Consider the following 12,003-nt stretch of genomic DNA (forward strand, 5'->3'; position numbering starts at 1 on the left):
TTTCTATTGCGTTATTTATTGCTCTACTCTTGTCATAAATGAATAAGATTATGGAATACAGAATATTTTTTTCAACGGTTGGTAATTTTCTTTCTTACGTTAACTTCATTGCTTCTGGCAACTCTTCATTGTTTACCGTTCTCCGAAGAGAGAGCCAGTTTTGCCTAGGGGGTGGGTTTCGGACGACAAACCCTCCGTCCTCCCAGCCAGAGATCCCCCGCGTGTTATTCCCTCAGTTTCCTCGCCATTTACCCCTCGCGACCGCGACGGAGAATGCTCTACGTCTCGTAAATTGGGAGGACGGCGCCCCGCCAGATTTCTCTCGAAGTTCCGTATTCCCCCGCACGGTGGCGTGCAAACTTTGCAATTGTCGCGGAAGAATGAATACAGAACCGACTAACCAACAATCTATAAGCAATGGAATATTTGCAATTCAGACAATGTAAAAGCTAACATGTAAATGTTAATGTAATGTTTGTTCACTTGCGGTTGCACACGGCAGTGCGGCGTCCGTATCGTCCTTATGAGCGGCCGCCCCTGGCTGAAAGTAAGGAAGATGCAGCTGGGCTGAACGCTCGCAGTGCATTGTAACGTATTTTCGATTGTAAAGGAATGCAAGAATCTAAAATTGTTACACTAGAATGAGAATGGGAGAGGGGTTTAGGGGTGGGATGTCATTCCAAGAAAAAAAGCTTGTTTCACAAAAGTATCATTAATTCACCAGGAATTTGAAAATTCTGGCTCCATCATATTAAGGAAGTGTTCTGTTAGGATTATCTCCATTGTAATTTTCAAAAGCTTTGGATAAGTTACTTAGGTGAAATTTAGAAGATTTCACACATCCGCATTGCACCTAACCCAATATAGCAAAATGGTATAAAATTTTCTTTGCTTTTATATTTTCTCACATTATATGTTTTTTTCAGTTTGGTCCCCTGAAAAACGTAAAATTGAGGTTTCACTGTAACCATTTACAAACTTACGAACCCTTTTCAATATTAGTACGTAGTTGTAGTATATACAGTTGAGACTGCTTTATACGTAACTCAATTCTGCGTAATTCTATTTTATACATAAATTACTCTAGGTCCGAGCAAAATATAATTTAAAAACGTGTAAATTAAACCTTATTTGTACATAATGCATTAACATGTAATTCGGTGTTATACGTTCTAATTTTCATAAAATAGATTTGTACATAACCTAGCTACAATAATGTCACAGAAGCACATGTATCTATCCAAAACATACATACGAAATAACATAAGTGGGCATGGTGGCGGTCAGTCTCGAGTTTCGAGAAGGATGAGTGTGTGGTGCAGCAGTGTCACAGAGAAGGCAAGGAGAGGTGGCACGTGGCATGAATTCAGAGGAGAAAGATTTGCCGCATTTGTTCAGAGCTTGAGATGCATTATCTTTTGAAAGAAATCGCGATACGAAAGTACACACGTTAAAGAGATGCCGATAGGTGACATTTGCAGTGTTTCATAATAAAAACGGACAGAACAGTGGTTCCTTCAGTGAACGTTATCAGTTGCTACTGGTCGGCCATGGAGAATAGAAAGAGGAAAAGTTACACGCTTGACCAGAAAGTAAAATTTATAAGGGATGTGGATGCTAATCCATATAAAACTTAAGAATCAAACTTTTAGATTTGTTATTTTACCACTTTATAACCTGTATTATCTCTTGTTCCTCAAAATAGATACAATTACAGTATTTCAATAATGATATGACATGGTATGTAAATCTGATTTGTAATTCTCAGTTATAAGTATTAATTTCTCTTCACCTTGACACGTATAACTCAGGTTCAACTGTATTACATATGCAATGTAATGTCATGTGGAATTGCTCGTGCATGGTATTAAATACTGATTAGAGTGATGGAAAAATGTTTTTCTGAATTTTTAGAAAGGTACTAAAATTGTGTTCATAGTGCACTACAATTACAAAACTCACCTTAGTAACATCTCCTGCTTTTCGCTTTTTGGCGGTTATTGGTGTAGTTACGTTTACATCTTTTGGCTTCAAAACTCTTCCACTTAATGGCGAACTACTCGGAGCTGATTTTCCACTGGCACCCGCTAACTTCTTAATGTCCACGGCAGTCACTGGGCTGATTTCTTCTATAGTCTGTGGTTTCTTTGATAGTAACCTTACTCTTTGGGCAATCTGAGGTTCCTTGCTCTGACCATGTAACTTAACAGCAAGGGTGTTCAGGAACACCAGAAGTTTGGAGGGTGGCGCATTAGACATCATGACCAGTAATTTCTCTTCTTGTAGGTTAATAGTTGCTTTGCCTTCACTCATGAACTTCTTGTGTATGCTTATTCCTTTTAATAGATATTTTGTTTTCGATTTTGCATTCTTGATCTCAAGGAATAGGTCTCTGAATTCATTCCGCACCAAATGCACCACACAGGTTTTTAAATTGACTTTACGGGAAACTGCATGCTGTGCATTTAGCCACTCCAAGTTCACTGAGCAAGTTACACTAAGGTCTTGCTTGTCCATTTTCTGGAAGATAATAATTTTCACAAGTTAATAAATAATATACAAGCTCGCATTTATAAACATATTCATTGATAACTTCGACAAAATATCTTACAAATTATCATGCAGAACTCAAATAGCTAGAAAGTAAGCACACAAATATCTTAACCACATTAATTACTTCTACACATGGGCATTATTTATTGATTATCAGGTATCAAAATGAAATTTACGATTGTCTCACATTCATCAAGAATTTGAATTTGAAATTTTGGGTGCATCAACACTTAGGCTATTTTCAGTCCAACAACTGAATAAAATTCTGCTTTTAAGAAGATTATGTTGTTTATGAACGATTAGTTCTTTACAAAAAAAAAGCAGAAAACATGTAACAAGTTATCCCTTTTTTTCTCTCGCATACTCCTCTACTCTTGTTTTGTAAAATAAATTTCAATATACAGTTACCTTTTCTAAGTCAAACCCAAATTCAGATCTTCAGAGGAGTGAGTGAGTTTTTGTTTTTATTCCACTTTATGCACAGAAAGGCTAATCGGGTTTGGACCTACAGTTTAAAATGGGATCCGAACCACTATGTGCAGTTCTCAATAGGAAGTTTGAGATTTAATATACGGTAAAAATCTGATATTCCCCGGACACCTATAACTTCTTCCTTTTGTCAATTTTTGACATTTGTACTATCTGCTTCGCGGAACATTCTTTAAGGTGTATTCACGTTTTTCGTCCCGGAATCGGTGGGAAATTTAAAGTAAAAAAATATTTTTGTTTGAAGTTTTTGGTACTATTATCGTATGAGGGAAACACCTACGATTAATATATTTCAGACTTCTTTACATTGCTAATGTGTTATTTTCGAATGTGGAACATTTCCTAAAGCGAAATAATGCATATCAATGTCTATTTCTTACATTTACGAGTACTTACTGTTACTTGTTGTTTCGAATCTGTAACACATTATGGCCGTGATAGCGTACTGATTTAGGGGGCGTTCTGAGAGTGTTTTGTCGATTTATGCAGTGTTGCAACCTCGTTCACCGGAAAATATCTACTTTCGTGCCCGGATTTGAAATTATGCTAATACGTCACAAACCATTGACATTAGCCCCACAAACCATTGACTTTAGCCCCAAAAAACATTTGCTGTAAGGTTAGCTTAGGCAAGCATAGTTTAAAAAAAAATCAAAATACTCGTCACGTCATGTTCTAATGAAAACACGGTGAGGCTGAAACACTGGCTATGGGGTTGCATCATCTTAACACACGGAACATTGCACTCTCATGTAGAAGCAAATGGCGGGAGCAGAAACAGCGTGTCGGACAGATATTTTTGCAGAAAACAACACGCATTCACATTAAAATGGATCAAATCTACATTCAGGAACTTCCACAACGCTAAAGAAAATGATTTTCATAAGTACTTTCTCCTGTAAATTTGAAGGAATCCGTTTCCCTCATACGATAATGTTACCAAATTTTTGAGTCCAAATTTCCCACCAATTCTGGGCTCCGCCCCTGGGGTAATTGACCTACCGGCCCCAACCCCTAACGCAGATATGCCTCCGCTCCGGCTCCCCTGCTTTATCTATAGAGTCCCTGTTACAGGGATGTTAGAAATGTTTTCCACCTTTATGCAAGATGCAATTTTCTCACATGCAAATCAACGCTCCAGGCAACGAGACTCACTTATTGCACAACACTTGAGCAATGTTGTGTTATGACACAACACAAGGTAGCAAGACCATTGTGCGGAAAGGAAGACATCTTCATATCAGAAAACATGGTTCCCATGTTAGTGTATGGAGAATCATAAAGGTAATCGACAAGGTTATTTTACATTGAAGGTGATGGGAGTGTTCTCCGATTTATTTACTAGAGAATGTGCTAACCAAATAAGTTTTCCGGATGAAGTATCAGAGGTACTGATGTCCCGGTCATGGTTTGAAATTTGGATATTACGTGTGTAAGGTGTAATATATTGCTTTTTCATAATGGCAATATTTCTCCGGAAAGAAGTGAGGAAGCCATGTTTTGTGGAATGTAGCCACCGAGTTGCGCTGACTACAGTGTGTCTGTCACTTGAAGAGGAAGGATTGCTGGAGTGTGGAGGAAAATTGACTTTTTAAGTGTGGCAACACTAGCTTAGTGTCATTTGAAGTATGTTTGCCTAACCTAACTTAACTTACGTGAAATTTTCAAGTTACAGATGTGACCGGGAAATTGTAATGTCAGATTCGTGTTCAAGAGGACTCACTTAGAAAGTATACAAAATTTCAAATAAATCGGGGAACAGTCCCGTCATCTTCAATTAAGCCTATTTTTGTCTCTAGTGAACTATAGTCAGCAGAGTGGAGCCTTCCCGACGTTGTAGTGGTAACGTCATCGCCTTGTCATCAAGGGATCTTGAATTCGATACCCGGTTTAGGCAGTGCTTTGGATCCCACGAGCAGGCCGCGGTGGCTCAGTCGGTAACGCGTCTGACTACCATGCTAAAGGTCTCGGGTTCGATCCCAAGCCGGTTCAAATCCGGGAACTTTTCTAACGTTGGAAGCGGTCCCGGCGCCCACCCAGCGTCGAATAACATGGGTACCTAGGGGAAACCCTGGGGGGTAAAGGCAGTCAGGGGCGTGATGCTGATCACCTCACCCCCACTCACGACCGGATCAAGAAAGTGTGGGGCGTTACCCCCACACCCCCTATACGCCTTCATGGCGTGGTGCTAAGCACAGGGGAGCACTTTTACTTTTTGGATCCCACGGTAAATGTCTGTAATATCGGAGACACTTTTCTTCAAATTTACAGGAGAAACTACTTACGGAAAAGAGTTTCTGTTGCATTTATCAAACCTCGTGGAGGTAATTTGTCACTATGGAATGCTGCACAACAGAAAATAAGCACTTTTGATGTAATAAAGTAGCCTTTTGTGCGAAGCGACAACATTATGCCGTTGTTTCCATTATGAACCTGCAGATGGCGTGAGTGTCAAAAGTCACGTGGTCTCGCGAGAGGAAGTGTTGTTTCCAAACGTGCCTTTTTTTACCAGAATTTTTTAATTTTATTTTTTTAACTATGCTTACCTAACCTAACCTTGCCAGAAATGGTTCGTGGAGTTAACGTGAATGGTTTTTGGAGCTATCCGTCAATGGTTTATGATGACATAATGAACACGAAAGTACGTATTTTTCGGTTATTAAGGTTGCAAAACTGCATGCCCACTCCAAATCGACAAAACACAAGCACGACGCGTGATGATCCACAGCTGTGCGCGAAATATTCTATGTTCCGCAACGAAAGAAAGGACCCAAAAGAATTACTCGTAATGTGAAAAATGGAAGTTATTTTCGTGTAAAAAGCATAATGGCACCTTGAAATAGGTTCCGCAATACACAATTGGTAAGTACGAACCATTTGAAACTGAAAATATGCGTTAGAAATGTGTCTCCGATATAACAGACATTTACCGATCCCACTTTAAACTGTAGGCACAGTCCCGATTAGCCTTCCTGTGCAAAAAGAGGTCTTAAAACCAAAACTCATACAAGGAACTTATTATAGTCCGCAGAAAACTGTAATCTATCTGTGTCCGACACCGGTTCACATAAAGACTCACCTAATAGTTTGGTCAATTTTTGTACAACAATATAACTTAATCGCACAAATTCAATTTCGTGTTATTTGTCTCAGCTATTTTCATCATTGTGCGGTAGAAGGATTAAAAGAAAATGAGCAAATTACACTAAACCACTAAACTGATTTTAAATTTTAAAACACAAGCACACACAATAGCACAGAATAGTACATGTACCACAGGTTATATGCAATCTACTTCTTCTTCTTCATAGCGCTCAGCCATATCCGAAGATCGTATTTGAATGTTGTGCGACAAGGGGTATCCCATATTGAACAACACTTGAGCAACATTTCGTGCTGACGTCAGACAATAAATACTTAGGAGGTTAGGTTAGGCCTGTTAGGTTAGGTTCCATTATCATAAATACAATGAAAAATTATTATTTAGCCTAAGAGAACTAAACCTAGCTAGCCTAACCTGACAACGTAGGCATCTAGCCTAAAATTAAAAAGCTTACTCCCGTGACGTCAGAACACAAGGTTGCTCAAGTGTTTTGCAATAAATGTGACCCGTGCGACAAGGCAGGCAGACCCAAGGCAAATTCACTGTCTGTAGAAGTATGCAAATTGTCCATCACTACTTTCATTCTTTATTTTTTAAATTCTGTTTCCTGTATTGTTGTAAGGAATGCATTTCCATTAATAGGAGGTAGATGTTATGCTCCTCGTATTGATATTTTTTTTTTACCAATTCAATATCATCACATTGCGGAGAAGAGAAATTAATGAACATACGGATATACAATTTGCGTATTGTTACATTTGCTGTTATCTTTCTTGGATGTCAAGTGTCAACCTCAGCCGAGATTGTTTACACGATCTTGGTGACGTGGTAAACAATGATTTTAATATTACTAAATGCTGCGGTGTAAATTGATGATTTGTAAAAGACATTTGTAGTAAGCGAAAGCCAATGAAGTAGCAGCTAGGGACGGGACCCACTTCCTTGCCAAAGATAAGAGAGCCTTTTCACGTTTAATGACATCGTTGTTAATGATCGTGACACGGTAGCAGAAAGGTTAGTAAACTATTCCATATCCTTTTATATGAATATTTAGAACGGTTGGGAACAAATCATGACTGGTTTACGCCCGACCCTGTGGCCGAGTGGTTAGCACATCGCGCTGCGACGGCAAGGGTCCCGGGTTCGAATCCCGGTCGGGCTTGGTTGTTTGTGAATGTCCATTCATCACTCATCATTTCATCACTCATCCCCATCTTCGCAAATTAGCCAAGAGGCACAAAACGCGAAGTAAAATAAACTAAATCAAATCCAATCAATGACTGGTTTACGCCCAAGTTTCGATTGCACATGCTAATCTGTTAGTTATAAATGCTCACGCTTTTCAAATAGACGAGAACAAACGATTCTCATCCAGCGAATTCAAGAGCTCACAACCCATCTGTTAACAATAATAGCAGGTTGATTACCTAACCTTTGCCACCCAGGTGTTCCTAACAAAAATAGCCGTTAACCAAATTTATCCCGTCAGATTTTTTAGGTATTTTGCTATATCGCCAACATGAATATATTACAATGGAATGTAAACAGTTTTTCCGCGCGGAAACTGGAACTAATGGATCTCATAACGGACTATCGCCCAAAGATCCTTTGCCTTCAAGAAGTCAAAGGAACGCATTCAGAAAGTTATCGGGTTGGAAACTACACTATGTATGGTTCCCCCAATACAAACACCGGCACCGTACTTTTTGTGCACGAAAGCATATATCACGCACCTGTACAAATACCACCTCGATTAACGTTAATTAAAGACTTTCATGTAGATATTTCAGCAGTTCGCGTCCGGGCCTGGCACCTACACATAACAATAGTCTCCATATATGTTCCATCGCACCACAATTCCCAACGTATCACGCTAGTCAATTTACAAGAACTTGTGAACGCCTTACCGAGCCCCATCATCTTTATGGGTGATTTTAACGCCCACTCACCCTTATGGGGGGGAGGGGACAATGAGGATCGCCTCGGGACCACAGTTCGAACCTGGATTCAACAACAAGATTTTATAGTATATAATGACAACACGCCCACGCACTACCCGAGAAATGGCAATCGGCCATCCAGCATCGACCTCACCATCTCCTCCCCGGAATTATTTACTCACTTTTACTGGTATAAAGATCCTGACCTTCGGGGCAGCGATCATAACCCCATCTTTTTGTTCAACACTCAGAGCCTCACGCATCATCCAGTACAACAACGTACCAAAGTCCCGGTGAAAAGATGGCGGTCAGCCACATTCAAGTGGGATTTATTCGCACCAACGTCCGAGTCGCAATACCACCACGACAATGATTTTTCCAAACCCGAAATAACTTATGCGCAACTAATTACTTCGCTAACCACCACTCTAGATATCTGTGGGCAGCGCCAATCATTCAGCAAACGCGAAACATTTCCCGATATTCGCTGGTGGAACAGCATTTGTGCACAAATCAAAAATTTGAAAAAAAATCCGGTGGAAAAATTACGGCCGGGCCCCAACGCAAGCCAAGTGGATCGAACTCAAACGATTACAAGCACAAGCACAAAAAACATATTTGAAAGCGAAACGGGAAGCGTGGAAACGTTTCTGTCAATCACTCGATCGCCGTGAAAACATTGGAACAATTTGGCGAAAATTTAACAACTTTCGCAAACCTCACATAGTAAAACAACACAATCTCACACGAGAGTGGGAAGCGGAATTCATGGACATAATTACACCACCTTTCGTGCCCTCGCGACCCATTTCTCGCACACCCACCGATGCTAACTTCACACCAGAATTTCCCGCAGTAACAATTTCGGAACTCAGATCCCTACTTCAATCAGTAAAAAATACTGCTCCTGGCCACGATGGCATTACATATGAAATACTTCGTAATTTACCTGACTTTGGCCTGGAAACCATAGCCAACATATATAACAATATATACCGCGGCAAACAGGTCCCGGTGGACTGGACAAAACATCTCGTCATTCCTCTTCCCAAACCCAACAAACCCAAGAATGACGCTAAATCTTACAGACCAGTTGTCCTTATACCAGTCCTAGCGAAATTATTTGAAAAAATGCTACATTCCAGACTTACTTGAAACTTAGAGAAAAGAAAATACTTTCCCCCTACTCAAATGGGCTTTAGACTGGGATTGGGCAGCCAAGACGCTATTACAACACTAACGGTGGCCGTACAGAATAGTCAGGTGACACGTGATTACTGTTTCGGTCTTTTTCTTGATATTGAAAAAGCTTACGACTCCGTACCCATAGACCTCCTCTGCACACAAATTGCTCAACTTCACATCCACCCCAATCTCGCATACATTGTATGGCAATTATATCATGCGCGCAATTCAATCTATTGGTTTCAGGACAGACTGGCTGGCCCCCGACTACACAGTCACGGGTTACCGCAGGGATCCCCACTCAGTCCATTACTTTTTAATATTTACACGCAACGATTACACACACCGATGCTCGGGCAATTTCAAATCCTTCAATTTGCCGATGATTTTTGTTTTTATTTAACCACTCCCGATGCCACACAGGGCTTATTAGCCACCCAACACCTCCTTCGAAACTTAGACAATAACTTCCGCAACTGGGGTTTGACAATTTCTCGCACCAAATCTCATATAATACTATTTAACTTACGATCTTGGATCTTGTTATCCAAATACCATAACACAAATCGGGGAAATACCAATCGTAGAAACCGGCACATACTTGGGGGTCCGGTTTGATCGAAAATTAAATTGGCACGCCCATATTAACTACCTTGCACAAAAAGGATGCCAAATCAACAACATTTTAAGATGTCTAGCTACTACTCGCTGGGGGAGCCACCCCTATGTGATGCTTTTATTCTACAAACATTGTTTTCGGTCGCTCTTTGATTACGCAGCGGCCGCATACGGCGGGGCTCACATCAAGCAGCTACAACGCTTAGATACCTTGCAACGTCAATCGTTACGCATTTGTCTCGGCACAATGAAATCAAGTCCCAACATTAGCGTCTATCTGGAAAGCCACGAAGTATCACTCATGCACCGCCGTCAGTCGCTTACCACCCATTTCTTATTCAAAACATGGAAAAATTACGAGCACCCCTTTAACAAGGCATTTGCAATACAGCGGCAATGGGAAACCGCTCAGGTTCTCACAGCAGACGATCCTTCATTTTACTTCCTGCATTGCTATGACATAGACCGGGAGGCTTATCACAAATCGTTTACATTCACACAACCCTTGCTATATCAGCTGCCAGGCCCACCAGTCACACCCCCGGAAATACATTATATCGACAGAGGACCACATCATTCATATCGGGAATGATGGCCCACGCCGAATTTTATTTACACCGATGGATCTAAGAGCGGCAATGAAGTGGGCTGCGCTTACTATGCAGTGGAGACAGATGACGTACATCAATATCGATTACCACCCGACACGTCCATATTTTCGGCGGAAAGTTATGCCATATTCCGCACCCTGATCTACTCCCACACCAAGGGATACCCACACACTCTTATTCTGACGGACGCACTCAGCATCCTCCAAACTCTCGCACGGACGGGAGCAGCGTCTTTCCGAATGACTGTCTTCATTTTCTTAATATTACAACAAATCTCAAAAATCTGTTCCCAGGGCCGCAGGGTGACGTTTACGTTTATCAAAGGACATAGCGACCTTAACGTCCTCCAAGATCGAGTAGACGCCTACGCGAAAAGGGCTCGAGAGGCAGAGCAAGTTACACAACTGCGACTGCCATACACCGATCTACTCCCACGCGTACGGAAAAAAATCCAATCAAATTGGGATGCTTGGTCTGTTCAAGCACTTGCCCAAACCACCACCTACAAAGGGGTAGCACAAATCGGTACCAGGAACCCCTGGTTCCGCTCACTGACCTTGCCCAGAGAAGTAATAACGCTTGCAATCCGCTTACGCACAGGCCATGTACAAACTCGACAACACCTGGTGAGATTGCAGCTCACACCCAATCCAACGTGCGGCTGCGGCACCGATATCCAAACTATCAATCATATATTTTTCCAGTGCCCGTTACGAGAGCAAGCACGAACCACACTTTATCAGTGCCTGGCTAGAATAGGAACACCATTCCCTTTGTCCATTTCGACCTTACTACATAACCCCAATCCTGCAGTCCTGTGGTTTATATACGGATTCATCCGTAAACACAACAACAGGTTGTAAACACGCATTTATTGATCAACATTGCCTACCCTCATGGTCGAGCGATCATTGAAAAGCAAGCAGATCTCCAGAGCGTGTCCGCCGGGAGCGGATGGAAACGGATCTTGGAATAAGCAGAAGAGGGATCTGGAACAGATCTCTTAGTGCGGGTTGCCAGACATGGTCTGTCCTCCCCTTCAGTACCGTTGTCCAAGATCGCCCCAGTTCAGGTGATAAGGGACATAACTAAGAAGAAGAAGAAGAAGTTGTTTATGTTGCCTTGGAGATTGCACGACAACAATAAAATGGAATTAACTCGTGAACATGCGTGTATGTGTCGAGCACGTGCAAAGGAAAAAAAAAACAAAGGTAAAAGTATAGGACAGGCCCCTTTTGAATTTAATGAGTTATTGTTTCTCGTTTAGAAATAAATATGTTTATGAAAATCTTTGGTTGCTTCCTTCGCAGAATAATAATAATAATAATAATAATATTTTATTGTCATTAAGCTTGCACAGCAATAGACAACGTCAGGAACAAAATACATGTGAAATATATTATAAAATTATAACCCACTTTATGTTTAAGTTGCACTAAAATACAATATTTTTAATTTCAAGAAATTCTGGAGTTGAGTACAATGGTGTAGCAACTAACCAGTC

General features: G+C 40.9%; 2 protein-coding genes across 5 annotated transcripts in view; one reads left to right on the plus strand and one right to left on the minus strand.

Annotated features, from left to right (window-relative positions):
* The window catches only part of Pif1 (Pif1 DNA helicase), a 47,906-nt gene extending 41,473 nt beyond the window's left edge, over positions 1–6,433 (minus strand). Inside the window, exons 1-2 of one of the 3 annotated variants that reach the window (XM_083115181.1) lie at positions 6,317–6,433; positions 1,963–2,520 (exon numbers count right to left, since the gene is read on the minus strand). In XM_083115181.1, coding sequence (XP_082971307.1) covers positions 1,963–2,517 — 555 coding nt within the window. In that variant the 5' untranslated portion in view covers positions 2,518–2,520; positions 6,317–6,433. The other 2 variants (XM_083115180.1, XM_083115179.1) reach the window with 2 other exon arrangements.
* Positions 6,434–6,905: 472 nt separating this feature from the next.
* Positions 6,906–12,003, plus strand: part of LOC145982024 (chitinase domain-containing protein 1) — a 41,179-nt gene continuing 36,081 nt past the window's right edge. For both annotated transcript variants that reach the window (XM_083115587.1, XM_083115588.1), the window contains exon 1: positions 6,906–7,159. The gene's annotated coding sequence lies outside the window, so the exon portion shown is untranslated. The remainder of the gene's footprint in view (positions 7,160–12,003) is intronic.

This window comes from Lepisma saccharinum, chromosome 30 (assembly GCF_977018435.1).
Source record: "Lepisma saccharinum chromosome 30, izLepSacc3.1, whole genome shotgun sequence".
In the NCBI taxonomy this organism is placed as follows: domain Eukaryota; kingdom Metazoa; phylum Arthropoda; class Insecta; order Zygentoma; family Lepismatidae; genus Lepisma; species Lepisma saccharinum.